Raw genomic sequence first — 22,252 nt, 5'->3', positions numbered from 1 at the left:
CCACAGGTATGCGCTTTGCATGCATGCAGTCACATGCCGGCGAGACATGTTCGGGCTTTCTCTATTTACAAGTGAATTGAGAGCATGTCTAATCGGAAGTATGCAAGTCATATACCTTCGGTATACTTTTCGGCAGCGACACTGGAGAATCCTGATAGCTCGCTGTGCGCACGCTGTAATAATTCAGAAGTCTACAGTCACAAAGAGTGACTGCAGACTTTCACCACATGACCAGACAACCCTTTTAAGGATCCAGGGGATCTCTATAAGCCATATCATGGCCCTGTTAATGATGTACTATTTCCTGACCTACTATGTCATGATTTGCTGGTACAGTATGGGCTTGGCTATTTTCAACAATCATTTTAACTCAAGTTTATATTAACGCCTCCTAACCTTTCTGGTCAGAATTATCAAAGAAAGTCTACATTTCCTACTCCGCAGTCAATTTCAAGGGGAAGATATGATCAATCTATGATGAACATGAAGTGGTTTATTTTATTTTTGTACTGATCTTGTATCATATGCACTTTGTAGGCTAAAACTACAGCTGTAATACTTTCAGACATGGCTCCAGGTTAGGCCCAGACAACCTTTTTTTCTTCTCAAGACATGATGCGTTACAGTAGATTTGTTTCCTTATGTTGCACTAAAGATATTTTTTGTAATCCTGTAATTAAGATTTAACAATTAGCTATATAAAGGATATATGTAAATACTGGTGTGGCAGGATGTTTGCTTTTTTCAGTATATGGGGTGAGGAGATAGTGATAATAATGATATAAATAAAGGCAAATAGAAGATTCCTGGTCACAGGAGAAGTTCCAGGCTTCCAAAGGATCATTTTTGAGTCCACTGAGCATCAGCAGATGAAAAGCTGTAGACGCTGGTCCACGTATCCACATACCACCAGCGAGTTCAGCGTCTCTTCACATTATGGTCACAGTGATCAGTCCTCCAAGGTGAAATATTTAGTTCAGCTTCTGGGAGTTCGTACAATCAGGTCCTCCAGCAAGGTACACAATGACTTTTCATAGTACAATCAATGTGACCAAGGATAGTAAACACATAGAAAGGTATGACGTCTCCCATTTTTAAGAGTCTTTTTTTTTAAATAATTAAGTAGTCTTTTTTTTTTTTTGTAGCACCCGAAGGTCAGGCTCCAAGGCCACCATGTACAACAATCATCTGCTCTTTCCATGGATTGGGAGAACTGGAAGTAATTAATTTCTCAAAACAAAATAGCACTCCCTATCTCCATCCATATCATTGCTCTTAGATTTCCCTTATTGGAAAGTTCACATTCATGGAAATCCTACAAATTCTATCGAGAGTCAGTCTGAAAGATCGTGTCCACAAAAAAGAGATATCAAGAGAATAAGAGCACGGCGAAAGAGAGAGAAAATCTCATATGACCAGAAAGAGCACTGAATATCTAAATAACTGGAGTCACCGATCCCAATCAAATAAGCGGAGTGACATAGTATCCATGGTAATTAAGTAATCAATATTGAAATCCGAGGGAAATTCTAGTATTTAACAGCTCTGATGTTTCTGGACAAAAATGAATCTGATTATTTAACGCAATGTATATAGATTTGATATTGGCCATTATACACCTATGCACTTGCACTTGCCCTATGCACTTGCACTTGGTATGTCTATGTGAGGTGGAGGAGTACACAATACGTACGCCATTTTTTATGCATTTTATATAGTATCTAACTGAAGATAGATACATCTGTGTCATACAATGCATTCTGGTACTTTTTTTTAATGTTCTCTTCTCATTGGATGCCTACAATAGATATCTCCTCCACCTCCCAATAAACAAGCATGCTGAGTGTGGCCAAGCGTGCATGTTTATTTCAATGAACGGAGGACACTTAAGCTGCAAGATAATCATGAAGAAGTGTTGTTAAAAACCCTCGATTCACTAATATCTTACCGTGTAAACAGGCCGTAAATTACCCGCTGAATGAGCAAAACCATTCATTGGGTGAAATGATCTTTCATGTAGTGCAAACGATCATCGTTTTCGATGGCCAAGAACCATGGCAGCCTACCCTAGATTGCTCAGTGCGCATTCTTTGTTATGGTCTGCCCCTATAAACAGGCATTTAAACAACCACCGATTGGTTAAAGTTTACTAATCGGCAGTCCTACTGTGCCACCGATCGGTCCATGTAAATGACCTTCAGTTGCTGTTAGATACTTCACATGAGGCTTATTTCTCACAAGAACAACGTTCAATGTGCCCAATACTTGTTTCCTTTGACATTTGCCTTTGGAGGGGAACACACATTATATTAGTAGAAATCACTACAAGAAATCAGTAGGATCTTCCAAAAATCTATTTATGCATGAGAAGCTTTAAAGCAGAGTTTCCCTTTATATAATGATAGGTATGGATCCGGTAGAGGAAAGTTAAATACTTTCCCAAAGGAATATCTATTCCTCAGCTCTACTATGATTCCTGTTTATTTTATAATAAAATTGAAGAAAATCAGACCTTTATATGACTATTATAATGTACCATTATAATTGCCATACTAGACACTATGAACACACCTGAATCTTAATGCCCCTTGCTAAGATACTACTCTGCAATTTTCAGAAATGATTTTTCTCAGGATTTTAGATTATTTCGTTCTTCCACAACAAGAAGTAATTTCTGTGTTTTTTACATCACAATTTTTGTATATTTTCTCAGTCAGTGATCCAGAGGTTTTATATTCTTCCTACTTTCTTTTGACTTCAGCTAGACTAAACATGTACTGCCCAGTCTGAGGGCATCCTATCTTGTAAGATCCTATGCAGTTCATCACCACTCATAAATGTCTTCTCCTTCTTCAGTTTTTCTTGGAAGACAGAATGCCTTTTTATTGGCTGATGTTGGATGTATTGTACTGTTTTTAGTGGTTCTCTTCATTATGAGTAGTCACTGGTCTGCAGAAATATGTTTTTTATATATATTTTGAAGGTGTTCAGTATAGTTTTATAGGGGTCTTCTATTGCTCACGAGTTGTCTATGCCATCATTAGTACAACTTATTTTCTTTGACACAGGCATGAGAAGGTTGTGATAGTCTCTCATTCAGTCTCTCACCGCTCATTAGGCCATGTTCTCTCACACAGAACAGATTCACACTCTTTATAGTTAAGGTGATGCCATTTTTGGTTATATAGATTTTCGCCAAGGCTCTTGTGATCTCTTCTCAGTTTCTCATAAACTCTTGCTACTTTCAGATGATGATTTTTTTGCTCTCTTGACTGTTTCAGGACATGGTCTCAGCATGTGAAGTCTTCAAATGCTCCACGTACCGCGTGGTGAGGGAGAATGTTAGCTGTATAGCTCATACCTGCTGGGTGTCCTCTCACACCCTCACATGGGGCCTGTAATGAGAACAGAGTATTCATAATAACCAAGAACAATTGAGAAAATGTAAAATAATACTAGAAAAAATGTACTTTATATAAGGTTGTCACAGCTGCTTTATAATAGCTTTCCAGAAACACAGTGTACTGATATTCATAACCAGCAACCTTTATTGAACTTTTGTACCAGTTAGCTGTGTGCCCATGGACTAAGATAATGAGCAAGACAAGGATAACACACAAGAGCATAGACATGGCATAACCTGCTGACTTTATGGTGTATTTTAAAGGGAGTAAAGTGTCCCTGGTTTCTCCTCCTGGATAAAAGGAATATGACTGTCAGTTGTAAAATATGTTACTAGTATTCGTACATTATTAGACAAAACCTAAGATGGAGACAAAATGAACATATACCCAGCTGTAAATAAGTAAGTAGTAATAGTATATATAAATAACATAAGATACTTAGTAAACACTATTTTTTACTTAAAACCTCTACGACAAGGTGTACCCCAATTGGGACTGTCCTAACCTCTAGTACTAAAACCTCAACTCAGACGATCTCAATGTAGATGGGGGTCAGAGGAGGATCGGGCCCAACTTTTCAAGCATCAGTCGTGGCAAGCTACTGTATATAAACAAATTGCCTAAGTAAGAAAAGGGGAAGCTGAAGTTTGACACGAGTTGAGTGTTTAGTACTGGAGGTTACGACAGCCCAGAATGGGGTACACCTTGTCATGGTGGGATGGCTTTTATGCTTGGTTTTTTTTTTTAAATCAAAAACAGTGTTTATTAAGTATCCTTTGTTATTTATATGTACGATTACTATTTACTTACAGCAGAATATATGCTCATTTAGTCTCCATCTTATGTTTTGTCTGTTAAATGGCCACAGTGTGAACATATTCCTATGCGTTGTATGTATACCAACTTATGCTCCAGCTCAGTTTTTTGGTTTTGTACATTATTAGAAATATTTCTTTGAAAGTATGCTATTTGGAAAATGAACAAGTTAAAATGTGTCTCTAATGCCAACTCTCCTGTGGTAAAAGCAACAAGACTAGAACTTATTTGTATAATTAAATTGGACGCAGCTAATTGCATATGGAAACACAATGGAGCCAGAAGTGACTTTATGCCCGGCCTTGGCTGTCTGTGTGGTACAGCTTGCATTTTCTAGAAAGTGTAAGCATATACAGTAAATGGACTGATGTACTGTTTACACTAAATTCTCAAAAATTTATTTATATATGTACATGTCTACAATGGTGCTTGAAAGTTTGTGACTAGAGATGATCGAACATTTTGAAATTCAAATTTGCCAGCGTCTTCAATTTTCTTCCCCCAAAATTTCAATTTGTGATGAATAAATTTGCTGCAAATCATAGGGAGTCCGAATGTTCGGAAGAGATGTGTATATCTCTCTGAGGTCTCCTAGGAATGTATGCGACTCCTTTTAATGTCTGTAAAACCGAACCAGCCTCGGTAATTTGGAAGTGAGCTGACTGAAGAAATAGATGGTGATAATTTATATTGTTGAGACTATTTTAAGTTGTTTTATCCTTTTTTTCTTTTAGTCCCACTAGGGGATTGAGCCTGAAATTGAAAGCAGTAAGAAGGCAGAAATGACATTGACACTCAGAATTATGTCAGTTTGTGGCAAATGGGCGTCAGCTGGGTTAGATAGCTGGCAACCACCGTATATGTAGAAGGCATAACTCAAGATCCAAGCTCTATAATGTATGTTAGCAAGGTTTTAGGAGACATTTCGGATATATATATATATATTTATTACACAAGTAGGCAAATGGGTTGGGGATAACCATAAAAGCCACAGGACTTAATATGTGCAGTAATTTTGCCACCTCTTCAATCCTGGAAACTCCCGTGTCTACTTTATTCTACTGACACCTCAGTTGTCTGTCCATAAGGAACATCCACTTTGTTGAGGGCTGAAGATAACTCCTTCTAACATTATAATTCTACGCAATTTGGTGGTGGCAGGCTGTACTGTAGGTTAAATTGCAAGCTGAGCTGTGTCAGTGTGCAAAAAATAACAGTGGTGTGATCCCGTCTTTCATAATGTAAGTGGCAGCATGCTCGTGTGTACTCAGCCTGTTATGTGCTGGAGAAAGAGTGATGGGAACCATTTGATGTCAACCGCCATATTACTACCATCAGAGACTCAGGCTATGATACTAACTCCTAGTCGGTGGCACTTCATGTGTAAAATGATGACTTTGTGTTTTAGGCAATTTGTGCAAATGAAATCACTCATTGTTCGGATTTGCCGAGACTTATGGATTTCATGGAATTGGACTTATATTGGATTTGAGTTGAATCAATTCAATAATCTCTATTTGTGAACCCTTAAAAAGTTCCATATTTCTGCATAAATTTGACCTAAAACAAAATCATACTTTCACACCTAAAGTCCTAAAAATGGATAAAGAGAATCAAATCAAAGAAATGAATACAAAATATTAGACTTTGTTATTTTTTAGATGAGGAAAATTATCCAATATTATGTCTGCGAGTGGCAATTGTATATGAACTTTTTGCTTTCAGTATCTGCTGTGACCTCCTTGTGCAGCAATAGCTACATCTGTGAGTTTCCAATAATTGCTAATTAGTCCAGCAAATCAGCTTGGAAGAATTTTACTCCTTTCCTTCATTGGGGTTTTCTCCCACAAACTACTTGATTCAGGTCCTTCCACAACATTTCTGTAGGATTAAGGTCAGGACGTTGACTTGGCCATTCCAAAACTTTACCCTTATTGTCCTTTAACCATTCTTTTGTAGAATGACTTGTGTGCCTCCTATTGTCTTGCAGCATGACCCAAATTCTCTTGAGATTCAGCTCATGGATAGATATCCTGGCAATTTCCTTTAGAATTTGCTGATAAAATTAAGAATTCATTGTTCCAGCAATGATCACAAGTCATCCGGACGCTGATACTACAAAACAGGCCCAAACCAAGATACTACCACCACCTTGTTTCACAGATAATTTGAGATATTTATGCTCTAATGCAATGTTTTTATTTCCCCAAACATAACAATTCTCATTAAAACCAAAAATCTCTATTTTGGTCTAACCTATCCACAAAACATTGTTCTAATAGCTTTATGGCTTGTCTATATGATCTTTAGCATACTGCAGACAACCAGCAATAATCTGTTTGGAGAGAACTGTTTTTTTCCTTGCAATCCTGCCATGTATGCCATTGTTGTTCCGTGTCCTCATAATAGTGGACTAATAAGCATTAGCTAATGTGAGAAAGGTCTTTGTACTGCCTAGAAGTTACCTTGGAATCCTTTGGACCTCACAGTCTATGATACGCACTACTCTTGGAGTGATCTTTTTTGTTTGACTGCTCCTGGGGCAGGTAATAATGGTCCTAAATTTCCACTAGAAGAACACATGTTTGACTGTGGATTGGTGGAGTTTTGTAACCTTTTCCAGCCTGATGAGTATAAAAAACTGTTTTCTTGAGGGCATCAGAAATCTTCTTTGTTCATGGCATGATACATGTCCATAAACGTGTTGTGAAGATCAGACATTGATATTGATATTGCCCACTCATATCTGACTGTCGTGCCACAGACATGTGCTTCCAGGTATTGCCTGTCCTTGGTGTAAAGAAACATGTTGCAAAGCTAGGGTCATTATTGACTTTGAGGATTGCTACTTCCAATAAGTAGTGCTAGAGTTCTAGTCCTCTTCCTCTCTAAATAGGCATTTTACATATATAATTTCCCAGAGTAGCTATGAATGGCCTACAAGTCTCCTCACACTCCCTCTTCACAAGGAGAGGCTTTACTCTTTCGACTGCAGAAACATGGAAAATTCTGACAGTTTCACAAGCTTTTTAGCAGCCCTGTATATGAAAAGGCCAATGTAAAACTGGTTGGTGCCAATGCTAACATATATACAAGGTTATAAAAATGAGAAAGGAAAATATAACAATGACTGATGCATCAAATTAATGACAGAGTTTTTTGATTATAATGTTAGAAGTTTATTCCATAACTTACATGACGCTTTACATCGTCCATACTTAGAGTTGCTCCTTTGTCATTGTTGTTACGTTTTGAATCTTTCCCACATTTTGCTCCTCCACACAGCTTATATCTCAAAACCTGAAAAAAAATCCATCCACCATTAATCCTTCCGTTTTCCTAGGACCAGTGTACAGTTTTAGCTTTCATTTAGATTGCCTGCTCCTACCTCATATGCATAGTCGAAAAGCTCGAGAACTGTTAGGATACTCGCACCAATAAACAGGCCCATCTGTCCTCCAATGTCCCCTATAGGAAAAAAAAATCATAGTGTTGTAATCATGCGGGAAAGATCATTAAAGTGTGCCCAAATTGCAAACAATTATTATGGCAGCACTTTGAAATTTAAAGAGAACCCACAGTATGTATTATAGGAAAAGCATAAAAAGTGACAGTTGATATACAGTTTATGATATTAAATTTGGCCTGTGTCATTATTTCGTCAACTCTTTGAGTTACTTTTTTTCTCATAAATTCATCAAAAGCAGATTACAAACAGGGTAAATGTATTCATTAATGCTTTCCAATGGGAAGAGAATCAGCAAAATGCAAAAACCTACTGCCCGAAACCTGAACTATACATCATAATGAATAATGTTATTTTTAAGCTGTGTAATAAGATGTTTTTTTTTAAAAGAAGGATTCAGCTGATTGTAATGTGGAAAAGCAGGACATGGCTATATCTAATGGGCTAATCTGCAGAAGACATAGCTGATTGTAAAGGGGTAATCTGAAAAAGAAGGAACCCACTAATATAGAGTTAGGGTAGGTGGGCACGGCCATTTTCTCTCCATCTGAGAAAAATGGTTAGATTATTCTGATCAGATTCTGATCAGAGTTTAATCGAAATCTGATCAGTTTTTCTTGGAGGTGGAGGAAAAAATACGTTTTTCCATATTTTCCCTAGATCTAACCTATCACTACATAATGTACAGAGACAGCCAAAGGAGGCCGTTACTTCCTGTGTCTAGTCTTCTCCTGCTCCTCCATAATACAAACAGTAATTTATCTTACATTGCCTTTTTGTAGCATTCAGCATGAAGTAAGAGACAGGAGTAAGATAACAGAAAAGATATCCCATGTGTTTCCATACTACACATTCTCCCTCACACAGGGATATGTTTCAACTAAAAGCAGGAAGTCTCACACAGCTGTCAAAGTAGTGAGACAGCAGGAAGTCTGATGTCTGTCTTCCTTTCTTAAAGGGCTAGTGATATAATCACTAAATTAAATGTGATTTTTTTTTTTTAGTTTTCAGAAAAAAATCCTAAATCACTGTGTCAGGGTATTTTGCTGTTAATCTGCATCAAAGACTGGCATTTAAGTAGCCAGTATTCTACAGTAAGGTAAAGCTGTGCATAGAAGTATGGTAACTTAAGAGGGCTTCCAAGGACAGGTGTTTTTTATAGTTACTCTGCTTAGCAGATCCCAGAGGAACCCTGGCCTTCACTCTCTAACCCCTACACACAGATCTGGACTTATGCAGGGCCTGTTGGGTTACATCTACAGTGTAACTGCTTGTCAGTGGAGCGAACTGGCACAGGCAATGTGACGAACCGAGTGGTCAAAACTGGAGAGAGCGGAGTCAGGATGCAATTGGAAATCAGTAACGTGGTCAAGAAAATGCCAAGATCAATACCAGGAGGTCAGAGTCAGAACTGACATGCAGACGAGAAGCCAAAACAGTCCAAAGTCAGTAAATAATAACAGCAAATGAATGAAGCAAGCAGCCACCCAGCAGATTGCTGGGGGTTTAAATAGGGTGTGGTTCATAGCAGAGAGCTAATTAAATCTGGTTTTATGTAATAACGGACAAGCTCACTGATCAGTCCCACCAATACAAGTACTTAACTTGACCATGCTTGCATCGCCCAGCCACTCGCAGTTTAAGGGTGGTGCTGCTTAGCGACTTAGGCACATGTTGTAGGCGTGAGTTAAGACACAGTTGTAACAACATCTACTTTTTCTGCTAGGCTATCATTTTCAGAGCAAAACGATCCTACCATGTTATGTAGACAATATGGACAGTATTGTGAAGAAATGAACATAAAATGTCAATGTCCTCCAAAGGTTTCTTACATTGTATACACATTAAAGGGAACCTGTCACCTGAATTTGGCGGGACCGGTTGTCCCTTGCGCTGGCGTGTACTCCGGAGGACAAAGAATGAACTTCAATCCAATATTGCGGCCAGCATGCAGCCAGCGGGTAAGGAAAGGGTGAATCAAACATCCGAAAACCCCGCCCATATGACCCAAAACCGGTCCCGCCAAATTCAGGTGACAGGTTCCCTTTAAAGGTGGAATTCAGGTGTACATGCTGTTCGCCACATTTATTGATAGTTTTAAACACGTTTTGAACCTTGTTAAAAAAAAAAGCATGGCTTACGTGGTAGAAAAGGGGAATGTCAAAGCCAGCGGTAGTGTAAAATTAGATAAAAGTGTATAAAGATACAGCAAATATATCAACCAGTATGAATCACAAATTACATATTTTAAAGGGAAGGTGCCATCAAAAAAATTTTTCTTCCAGCAATTGAAAAAATGTAAAGAATTAATGTTCATATTTTTTAAAAAAAACATCATCATTTGTTTATAATTTAGTAAAATATGAAAAATAACTTGAAAAGGTTTGGCATTTCCACTTTTAAACACTAGGGGGAGCAGCTGCTGAAATTTGACAAAAACCTAGTGTACAACAAGCTCACATTACAGCACTGCAGTAATTATGGGCGGAGTCTGCCGACGTGTGTGATGTCTCCTCTCCTCCCCTTCTGGTGTTTGCTAAGGGATAAGAGAGGATGATATTCAGGAACCCAGTGAGCAGCCATTTTGTTGGTGATTGCAAAGTTATACTGACAAGTAGACAGTCACCGAGGATGGCAGGCAGCAAGGATTCTGGGAGATATGTGGTGGAGGGAGCAGGGTGACAGCAGCACAGAGTATTTCAGGAGAGCAGTGTGTTGGTCTATGGAGGGGCACCCTGTTTGGTGAGCGGAGCAGCCAGGGATTGTACATAGAGCACTGTCTTTTATACACATGGATGGACCGTCTCCTCAGAAATCCAGGAAACATTTCTGCTGATTGATGGCCTGTTCTGATCCAGACTTTGCATGCAAAGACCCCATTCCCCTCCTCAGATCCTGTCTTCTCCATCCTGACCTGGCAATGTGTGAAAACGAGGCGACAGGCGCAGTCGGGGTGACGCTGGGAAGGAAATGTAGCCATATAGTAATGATAAAAATGAGACACCTCTCTTCAGCTGCCTCACCAGCCTTCCCCTGACTGCACCTAACTGGAGGTCATGCTGCCCCCTCTATTACTCCAGACCCGTGTGCAGGTGCTCAGCCAGAACCACCCTAGAAAGGGTCCCCTTTGTGAAGATAATACTGCCATAGTGTTCTCACATAATACCGCCATAGTGTTCTCACATAATGCCACCATATAGATCACACATAATGCCGCCATATAGATCACACAGTGCCACCATATAGATCACACATAATACCGCCATAGTGTTCTCACATAATACCGCCATATAGATTACACATAATGCCGCCTCATACATCTCACATAATACCGCCATATAGATCACACATAATACCACCACATACGTCTCAGATAATACCGCCACATAATACCGCCATATAGATCACACATAATACCACCACATACGTCTCAGATAATACCGCCACATAATACCGCCATATAGATCACACATAATACCGCCACATACGTCTCACATAATACCGCCACATAGATCACACATAATACCACCATATAATTTTCACATAATACCTCCACATATATCACACATAATCCCACAATCTAGTTCTCATATACCGTTGTATAGCTTTTACATCATTCCACAATACTGATCAAAATAATACCGCCATATAGATCACATATAATACAGTCATAGATCACACATAATGCCATAATACAGCATGACCGCAGCAGCTCCTGTTGTTGCACGCACTGAGCTGTGTGTGCAATGGGGAAAGACATGCAGGGGGAGAGGAGTGCATAGGAGAGGATTAGATACACGGCTCAATAGACAGTATCACAGGATAGGATTAGATACACGAGTCAGCAGTCGGTTTCACACAGTGTAGGATTAGATACATGGGTCAGCAGTCAGTATCACACAGGAGAGAATTAGATAGACGGCTCAGCAGTCAGTATCACACAGGATAGGATTAGATACACAGCTCAGCACAGTATAACACAGTATAGGAATAGATACACGGGCCAGCAGACAGTATCACAACAGGAGAGAATTAGATACACAGGCCAGCAGTCAGTATCACACGGGATAGGATTAGATACACAGCTCAGCAGTCAGTATCACATGGGATAGGATTAGATACACGGCTCAGCACTCAGTATCACACTGGAGAGAATTAGATACACGGGCCAGCAGTCAGTATCACACGGGATAGGATTAGATACACAGCTCAGCACAGTATCACACAGTATAGGATTAGATACACAGCTCAGCAGACAGTATCACATAGGATAGGATTAGATACACAACTCAGCACAGTATCACACGGGATAGGATTAGATACACGGGCCAGCAGTCAGTATCACATGGGATAGGATTAGATACATAGCTCAGCACAGTATCACACAGTATAGGATTAGATACACAGCTCAGCAGACAGTATCACACGGGATAGGATTAGATACACAGCTCAGCAGTCAGTATCACATAGGAGAGGATTAGATACACTGCTCAGCACAGTATCACACAGGATAGGATTAGATGCACAGCAGAGCAGTCAGTATCACACGGGATAGGATTAGATACACAGCTCAGCACAGTATCACACAGTATAGGATTAGATACACAGCTCAGCAGACAGTATCACACAGGAGATAATTAGATACATGGGCCAGCAGTCAGTATCACACAGGAGAGGATTAGATGCACAGCAGAGCAGTCAGTATCACACAGGATAGGATTAGATGCATGGTTCAGCAGTCAGTATTCCACAGCATAGTAATAGATACACGGTCTGATGTCCTTGATCAGTGGCTGCAGTGAGAGGCAGAGCGGGAGCAGCACAGAGAGACTCTTCCCCTCCCCCGTGTTACCTCTCTGCATGATTAGGACATCAGACCCCAGCACTTCATTATCTCTAGGGATTCTAGAGATCACACACCAGGCAGCAGAGAAGAGGATAAGGAACGGCCGCTGACAGTGTGAAGGGGAGACAGCTGCCCCTCCAACAGCACGGCTCCCAAGTCACAGTGGAGCTCACAGGTACACTCCACTGTAGGCTGAAGAAAGATGGCGCCGACCTCCTGCCTCTGCTGTGATGTGGAGACAGCCCAGGGGGCGTGGCCAGATCACAGCAGGGAGCAGCACAATGATAGGTATGCGATCGGCTCCCGACCGCAGCCTCCTATGCCCAGGGCTGCCGTATTTGCAGAGTGTAAGTGTCGTGCTGGGACTCTTACACTCCTGCAAAGCAAAATGGCGGCGCCCAGTGGCTGCAAAAATAATTAATAATAAAAAAGATATTAAAGTTAAAAAAAGTAATTTTGTATTAAAAATAATTGTTTATATAAACAATCATTTTTAATACAAAAACAAAATTGTGGCACCTTCCCTTTAAGACTGTCTAGGTACACTGTTTAGATATTAGACAACTTGGTGGGGAAGATGTCCAGCAACAGATCTGGAGAAGTGTTAAAAACAACTATTTATTTTTTAAAAAATATTATTTTTTTTCCAAAAATGTTTTGTATCATATTAGTAAAAATTGCATATCCCTGGGAATGCACCATACTGACGAGTTTCAAACGACTTGTTCTTAGTCATAGTGTGGTATGCGTCCTAGAGCTAGGGTGTTGTGCAATTTTTACTAATATGATACAAAAAAATTTTTTTAAAAATGTTTTAATTATTTTTTTTAAATAAATAAGTTGTTTTTAACATTTACCTCTCCAGATCAGCTGCTGGACATCTTCCCTACCAAGTTGTCTTCATTTCCTGCTGCCGACACAGGCTGTCATGTCATCGGAGAACTTCAGTTTATGATTGAGCTGGATAACCATTTTTTCTATATGTTTAGATGTTATGTAGCTTTTAGATGAGATTATAAAATTGTCTCCATTGTATAAAACTAATGATAAAGTAAGAATGCAAAACAAATAGAAAATGTCCTTTGAACATTGTATTCTAAAAGATAATAAATATTATGTTGATAGCCTTAAAAAAAGTTAGAATGACCTCCAAGGTAACTCTCAAATTCTTCCCAGGGAAAGCCCGTTAATGAAATTGGCAGCTTTTTTGAGTAAGATGAAAAGATTTTGTGAGATGCTTTTGCGATGCCTTGTGTGGCTGATGTTAAACACTAAGCTACACATTTCTAGGCAGTCACCACCATAATGAATGTACATAAATGCTAAAATGAAAGCTTTGATTTGGTTAATGAGATATCTCACCGAGAAGTCCAGCCACCTCGTATGCTTTCTTTTGCTGTATAGTTTCATAATTCAATGCTTCAAAGAAAATGTCCAGGACCAAAATGTTCTCCCTGTTAAATCAAGAATGTAAATAGGTAAGAATATGTAGGCATACACAGCGTCGGACTGGGGTTGCAAGGCCCACCAGTGACAATGACAATTTAGAGGTCCACTGTTCAGAATTACCTGACCCTAATAGAATGGTTTACTTATGCTTCTATATAATCTTAAACTGAATAGTTAGTATAATGAATTTCTCTCTAAATATAGAATTAACTATATTGAAAATGATCATTAGTATTCCTTCACAGGGGCCCACCGGAGGATTCTCCTGCTTCCCAGAGGGCCAGTCCAAGCCTGGATATACATCAAGATCAATAACAAATTCCTCAGGGTCAGGTCATAGAGACCATGGCTGGTCATACAAATGAGATAAACTTGTTATAGGAAAGGGGTTATGAAGAGTGGTAAAAGGAAATAATTATATTTTTTAAAATAAAGAAAATACCGTCAAACTGTACAGTAATCGAGAGCCTGGGATGTGTCCAGCCCATCAATTAACATGCTTTAATTAAAATGTATAAAATCTATTCTCACTGTAATCTGATACAGAGTTTATTTCAGAGCTATATTGAAATGTATAGAGAAACAGTCACAGCAGGCTGCCTTTACATTATCTGAGAGTCTGCATGCCAGCCGGAAGCTTTACCATCCAACTCGGATCTTCACAGGGTTGGGAAGAACAAAAAAATACTTCTTACAGAGAGACATAAGGACTCCTAGCTTTGAATACTGTCTGACAATGAAAACTGTGTTCATGTCTCCATGTAATACATACTGCTGATGAAAAAAGTTACACAGAAATAGCTTTTTTTAAGCTAAAGAACTTAGCTTGGGGCTCTGTTCTTTACATATTTCTAATGGTGAAGATGGTGGACTGAAGTGTAGTGCACAGAAGAATCATTTTGTATATTGAGACCTGGAGATACAATTTTGGCTATGTACAGTACAAGTCATTTGAAAACCTTGATGATACAATATATAGAACTAGTTACATCAAGAGGAACACTTTAGATGTCAAATGCAAAGTATATGACCCAGGTTCCTCTGCTGGAGGATGTGAATGGAAAGACATATGCCAGATTTCTTCAGAAAAAAACAAACCAAAAATAATTACCCAACTACTTTACAACCAATGTGGTTACTTTTGGGAGGTAATATCGAGAATTTCATGGATGGTGGAATGTCACTATATTATGCCATTTTTTAAAAAAGTATTTAAATGTTTTTGATAATTTGACAAGTAACTTTTGTGATATATCTAATTGCAGAATAATACATCCTTCTAGATTTATCAGGATCCTCTTTCCCTCCCCCACTGCACGGATCACTATCAATTCAGTGGTACAATTTGTATTCAGAAATGCAGGGTTAAAGAAGGGATATGACCTTGACGCAGGGATCAAATTTCAGCCATAAGAGTGAGAAAGGCACATACACACTCAGGTGCTGCAGATTATAGTAAGTGTTTACTGTCTCATCTCAGTGCTGGAGTCACAGCAACACTGCTCATAAATGCTGTAAAATGTCATCCATGCTATTTTATTCTGAAGGTGTGACAGATAATGGAACAGAAACTCCTCATTGTCTGCTGTGTGTGGTATTAATCATGGCAGCTAATCTTGGTCCCTGAATAGGGCACAAGACCAGAAATATTGCTATGTGACCTACTATATACATGATAGCTTATTCTGATAAGTCAACTAAACAACAATCACTCTTTCAGGAGTTGTTCATTTTCAGTCAAAATTGGTCAATGGGCAGGCTATGCTTTAAAATTGCATACATTATTATTTAGGGTAGATTCTGTCCCAAAAATGACTTGCTGATTTTCTACGACAATTTGGTCAAGTCAGAATTTCAATTACTTTTAGTCTCGAGGACAAAAAAAATCTACATTGGCCACAAAAACACTAACATATCATAAACCTGCATGCCACCCTACTTATTTCAGTCACAACAGACTTCATCCACAGTGAAAAAGTAAACCACACAAATATGGACAACAGAGCAGTATATATATATAAAAAAATCTTAATAAATTTTATTAGAAAAAATACATTAAAATGGTATTAAAAACATGATACGTGAACAATTAGACAGAATTAGACACCTAAGTGCCACGTCCAAAATGGAAGGTAATATATATCAGACCAATGCAGGCAGACTAAAGTGATACAAAAAGTTGACTATGCAATAAGGCAAAATATATGCACGATAATAAAAAATGTATAGTGTAGAAGAATACCAAAAAATGGGAACCCCAATTAGACTACAGTATATAAAGTGACAAGTGCATTCTAATAATAAAGGAGCCCCCTATGAGGAAAATCAACACTATAACAAAGAATGCATATATCAAAATTTATGATAGAAGTCAACAATCAATAATGCCAATGCTATAAGAGCAAGTGGATAGATCAACAAAAGAATGCCGTAAAACAAGCCAACCTAGAATGGACGTGGAAGAGGGACCCCAACGCGCGTTTCACTATGGTGCTTCTTCGGGGGGCGTGAAAAAGTGAAAAAGGCAGTCTGTCATCTACAGCCAAGGGCTTAGGATGTATTTCAATTTCTTTTTCAACCATCCACAGGTGATTAGTTATCAGATTGGCAGAGCTATCAGAGCTACAAATGGTTCCAATAAACAGGGTGTGTGCAGAATGTAACAAAACACATCTAAAGATCTTCATGAAAACTGCAACTGACTTGCAACCCATTTGCTTCACAAAAAGATTTGCTTGCTCTGGTATATAAAACCAAATGTAAAGAACATGACTGTCCTAAGCGCTCAAAAATTGATACGGCCCTAACCAATTCTACCATCCCACACCACAAAGATATGAAACAAGTAAAATAATATGTACCGTATACCTAACTTCACAAACCTTTATGGGGAGCTTTTTGAAAAAGTTTGGACCAGTTTTCTTGTGAAAAAATATAGTGAATTTTTTGTGCACATCTTTTTTACACCCCCCCCATTAGGACAACAACTTTTTTTTTATTTTACTCAACTCTTGCCTCTTTCCTAAAAACTGTTACAGGGCTTTATGTAATGGGACAGGGTCAACCATTTACATCTTTATACCAACTGAAGAAGGATAAAGTTAACCAGGTGACGTGGTGATAAAAACATAAATATCTACCATAAAAACAAAATTCGGATTTATTAAAAAATGGTGTTATTATTATGTATACCTCCACTGGAGCCCGACATCATCATCTGGTACAGTTCATCTTTCTTCGATTGCTTTTTGCCATAACTCTTCTTGAAGGAGACGCCTGCAGTAGACTAGCGCAGTACGGAGATGTGCTGTGTACTGCATAATCACTTCAGGTGAAAGTCTCTATTTTACCATGGCTCAATTCATAAGCTCAATATATACTAATTGCTATGCTCTGATAGGGATAGATTTTTCCCCTTTTTTTTCCTTTTCCTCCTACAAGGGAATTTTATCATCATTTATATAAACTTTTATAGAAGACTAGATGGTGGCCCGATTCTAATGCATCAGGTATTCTACAATATGTATGTATGTATATAGCAGCCACATAGTATATAGCACAGGCCACGTAGTATATAGGAGCCATGTAGTATATAGCAGACAAATACTACATGGCCTGTGCTATATACTATGTGGCTGCTATATTCATACATACATATTGTAGAATACCCGATGCATTAATACAGGCCACGCAGTATATATCACAGCCCAAACAGTATATAACATTGCCCACGCAGTATATTAGACTGGTAATATATAGCACAGCCCACGCAGTATAAAACACAGCCCACGCAGTATATATAACAGCCACGTAGTATATAACACAGGCGACGTAGTATATAACACAGGCCACGCAGTATATAACACTGGCCATGTAATATATAGCGCAGCCTGTTATGACCCCAGTGGACAGGGTCTCAGAGGAACGTGTAAGTCTGCAAGATACAAAAATCCAGCTCATAGGGCTGTGGTAACTGGGTTGACCAAATAGCTACTCCTAACGCCAACACTAGAAGTAGCCGGGGATCATGCCTACGGTGATTGCTAGATGACTCGCGCCAGCCGGAGAATCTAACTACCCCTAGGAGAAGAAAACAAAGACCTCTCTTGCCTCCAGAGAAAGGGACCCCAAAGCAAGATACAAGCCCCCCACAAATAATAACGGTGAGGTAAGAGGAAATGACAAACACAGAAATGAACCAGGTTCAGCAAAGAGAGGCCAGCTTACTAATAGCAGAATATAGCAAGATAACTTATCTGGTCAACAAAAACCCTATAAAAATCCACGCTGGAGATTCAAGAACCCCCGAACCGTCTAACGGTCCGGGGGGAGAACACCAGCCCCCTAGAGCTTCCAGCAAAGGTCAGGATACAGATAGGAACAAGCTGGACAAAAATACCAAACAAAACAAAAGCAAAAAGCAAAGAAGCAGACTTAGCTTGAAAAACAGGAACCAGGATCAGAGGACAAGAGCACAACAGATTAGCTCTGATTTCAACGATGCCAGGCATTGAACTGAAGGTCCAGGGAGCTTATATAGCAACGCCCCTGAACTAACGGCCCAGGTGAGGATATAGGAAAAGACAGACGCTCCAGAGTCAAATCACTAATGACCACTAGAGGGAGCAAAAAGCAAAATCACAACAGTACCCCCCCCTTAGTGAGGGGTCACCGAACCCTCACCACGACCACCAGGGCGATCAGGATGAGCGGCATGAAAGGCACGAACTAAATCGGCCGCATGAACATCAGAGGCGACCACCCAGGAATTATCTTCCTGACCATAGCCCTTCCACTTGACCAGGTACTGAAGCCTCCGCCTGGAGAGACGAGAATCCAAGATCTTCTCCACCACGTACTCCAACTCGCCCTCAACCAACACCGGAGCAGGAGGCTCAGCAGAAGGAACCACAGGCATAACGTACCGCCGCAACAAGGACCTATGAAACACGTTGTGGATAGCAAACGACACAGGTAGATCCAGGCGAAAGGATACAGGATTAAGAATTTCCAATATCTTGTAAGGACCAATAAAACGAGGTTTAAATTTGGGAGAGGAAACCTTCATAGGAACAAAGCGGGAAGAAAGCCACACCAAATCCCCAACACGTAGTCGGGGACCCACACCGCGGCGGCGGTTGGCAAAGCGCTGAGCCCTCTCCTGTGACAACTTCAAGTTGTCCACCACAAGATTCCAGATCCGCTGCAACCTATCCACCACAGAATCCACCCCAGGGCAGTCAGAAGGTTCCACATGACCCGAAGAAAAACGAGGGTGGAAACCAGAGTTGCAGAAAAACGGCGAAACCAAGGTGGCGGAACTAGCCCGATTATTAAGGGCAAACTCAGCTAACGGCAAGAAGGTCACCCAATCGTCCTGATCAGCAGAGACAAAACACCTCAAATAAGCCTCCAAAGTCTGATTAGTTCGCTCCGTCTGTCCATTAGTCTGAGGATGGAAAGCAGACGAAAATGACAAGTCAATGCCCATCCTACTACAAAAGGATCGCCAGAATCTGGAAACGAACTGGGATCCTCTGTCTGACACAATATTCTCAGGGATGCCGTGCAAACGAACCACGTTCTGGAAAAACACAGGAACCAGATCGGAAGAGGAAGGCAGTTTAGGCAAAGGAACCAAATGGACCATCTTGGAGAAGCGATCACATATCACCCAGATAACAGACATGCCCTGAGACACCGGAAGATCAGAAATGAAATCCATGGAGATATGTGTCCAAGGTCTCTTAGGGACAGGCAAGGCAAGAGCAACCCGCTGGCACGAGAACAGCAAGGCTTAGCTCGAGCACAAGTCCCACAGGACTGTACAAATGACCGCACATCCCTAGACAAGGAAGGCCACCAAAAGGATCTGGCCACCAGATCTCTGGTGCCAAAAATTCCTGGGTGACCTGCCAACACCGAGGAATGAACCTCGGAAATGACTCTGCTGGTCCACTTATCAGGCACAAACAGTCTGTCAGGTGGACAAGAATCAGGCCTATCAGCCTGAAATCTCTGCAACACACGTCGCAGATCAGGAGAAATAGCTGACAAGATAATACCATCCTTAAGAATACCAACAGGTTCAGCGACTCCAGGAGCATCAGGCACAAAGCTCCTGGAAAGAGCATCGGCCTTCACATTCTTTGAACCTGGTAAATACGAGACAACAAAGTCAAAACGGGAGAAAAACAATGACCAGCGGGCCTGTCTAGGATTCAGGCGTTTAGCAGACTCGAGATACATCAGATTTTTGTGATCAGTCAAGACCACCACACGATGCTTAGCACCCTCGAGCCAATGACGCCACTCCTCAAATGCCCATTTCATGGCCAACAACTCCCGATTGCCCACATCATAATTTCGCTCCGCAGGCGAAAACTTCCTAGAGAAAAAGGCGCAAGGTCTCATAACAGAGCAACCAGGGCCTCTCTGCGACAAAACGGCCCCTGCTCCAATCTCTGAAGCATCCACCTCAACTTGAAAGGGAAGCGAGACATCAGGCTGGCACAAAACAGGCGCCGAAGTAAACCGACGTTTCAACTCCTGGAAAGCCTCCACGGCAGCAGGAGCCCAATTAACCACATCGGAGCCCTTCTTGGTCATATCCGTCAAAGGTTTCACAATGCTAGAAAAGTTAGCGATAAAACGACGGTAGAAGTTAGCGAAACCCAAGAACTTCTGAAGACTCTTAACTGACGAGGGCTGAGTCCAATCAAGAATAGCTCGGACCTTGACTGGGTCCATCTCCACAGCAGAAGGGGAAAAAATGAACCCCAAAAAGGGAACCTTCTGTACACCAAAAAGACACTTTGAGCCCTTGACAAACAAAGAATTTTCACGCAAAATTTTTAAGACCATCCTGACCTGCTCCACATGCGAGTCCCAATCATCAGAAAAAAACAGAATATCATCCAGATAAACGATCAGAAATTTATCCAGATAGTTCCGGAAAATGTCATGCATAAAGGACTGAAAAACTGAAGGGGCATTAGAGAGCCCAAAAGGCATCACCAAGTACTCAAAATGACCTTCGGGCGTATTGAATGCGGTTTTCCATTCATCCCCTTGCTTAATGCGCACAAGGTTGTACGCACCACGAAGGTCTATCTTGGTAAACCACTTGGCACCTTTAATCCGGGCAAACAAGTCAGACAACAGCGGCAAAGGATACTGAAATTTGACAGTGATCTTATTTAAAAGCCGATAGTCAATACAAGGCCTCAAAGATCCGTCCTTTTTAGCCACAAAAAAGAATCCCGCACCAAGAGGGGAAGAAGACGGACGGATGTGTCCTTTCTCCAGAGACTCCTTGATATATGAACGCATAGCGGTATGTTCAGGTATCGACAGATTAAACAGTCTTCCCTTAGGAAATTTACTGCCTGGAATCAAATCTATTGCACAGTCACATTCCCTATGAGGAGGCAATGCACTGGACCTGGACTCGCTAAAGACATCCTGATAATCAGACAAGTACTCCGGAACTTCCGAAGGCGTAGAAGAAGCAATAGACACAGGCAGGGAATCCTCATGAATACCACGACAGCCCCAACTAGACACTGACATAGCCTTCCAGTCAAGGACTGGATTATGGGTCTGTAACCATGGCAGCCCCAAAACAACCAAATCATGCATTTTATGTAGAACGAGAAAACGTATCACCTCGCGGTGTTCCTCATAAAGTAAACCGAGTGCCAGAAAAAACGCATCAATATCAGCCAATGCCGGATCTCCTGGCGCCAACGAAAAAGCCCAATCCTGAGGGTCACCCCGTAAGAATGAAATAACAATTTTTACTTGTTGAGCAGAGTCTCCAGACGAACAAGGTTTCAGGGACAAAAATAATTTACAATTATTCCTGAAATTCCTAAACTTAAATCGGTCTCCTGAAAACAGTTCAGGAATCGGAATCTTGGGTTCAGACCTAGGATTTCTGGTAACATAATCTTGTATACCCTGCACACGAGCGGCAAGCTGGTCCACACTTGTAATCAAGGTCTGGACATTCATGTCTGCAGCAAGCTTAAGCCACTCTGAGATAAAGGGGAAAAGAAAAAAAAAAATGAGAGAGGGAAAAAAAAACCTCAAAATTTTCTTTCTTATAATCCCACTTCTGCAATGCATTAAACATTTAATACTGGCCTGGCATACTGTTATGACCCCAGTGGACAGGGTCTCAGAGGAACGTGTAAGTCTGCAAGATACAAAAATCCAGCTCATAGGGCTGTGGTAACTGGGTTGACCAAATAGCTACTCCTAACGCCA

General features: G+C 40.4%; 1 protein-coding gene across 2 annotated transcripts in view; it reads right to left on the bottom strand.

Annotated features, from left to right (window-relative positions):
* Positions 1–1,112: 1,112 nt before the first annotated feature.
* The window catches only part of ASIC1 (acid sensing ion channel subunit 1), a 360,279-nt gene continuing 339,139 nt past the window's right edge, over positions 1,113–22,252 (bottom strand). Inside the window, exons 9-12 of one of the 2 annotated variants that reach the window (XM_077298058.1) lie at positions 13,895–13,986; positions 7,609–7,688; positions 7,416–7,520; positions 1,113–3,395 (exon numbers count right to left, since the gene is read on the bottom strand). In XM_077298058.1, coding sequence (XP_077154173.1) covers positions 3,291–3,395; positions 7,416–7,520; positions 7,609–7,688; positions 13,895–13,986 — 382 coding nt within the window. In that variant the 3' untranslated portion in view covers positions 1,113–3,290. The remainder of the gene's footprint in view (positions 3,396–7,415; positions 7,521–7,608; positions 7,689–13,894; positions 13,987–22,252) is intronic. The other variant, XM_077298059.1, reaches the window with a different exon arrangement.

The sequence above is a fragment of the Ranitomeya variabilis genome, chromosome 3 (assembly GCF_051348905.1).
Source record: "Ranitomeya variabilis isolate aRanVar5 chromosome 3, aRanVar5.hap1, whole genome shotgun sequence".
In the NCBI taxonomy this organism is placed as follows: domain Eukaryota; kingdom Metazoa; phylum Chordata; class Amphibia; order Anura; family Dendrobatidae; genus Ranitomeya; species Ranitomeya variabilis.
This window is presented reverse-complemented; position numbering and strand designations above follow the sequence as displayed.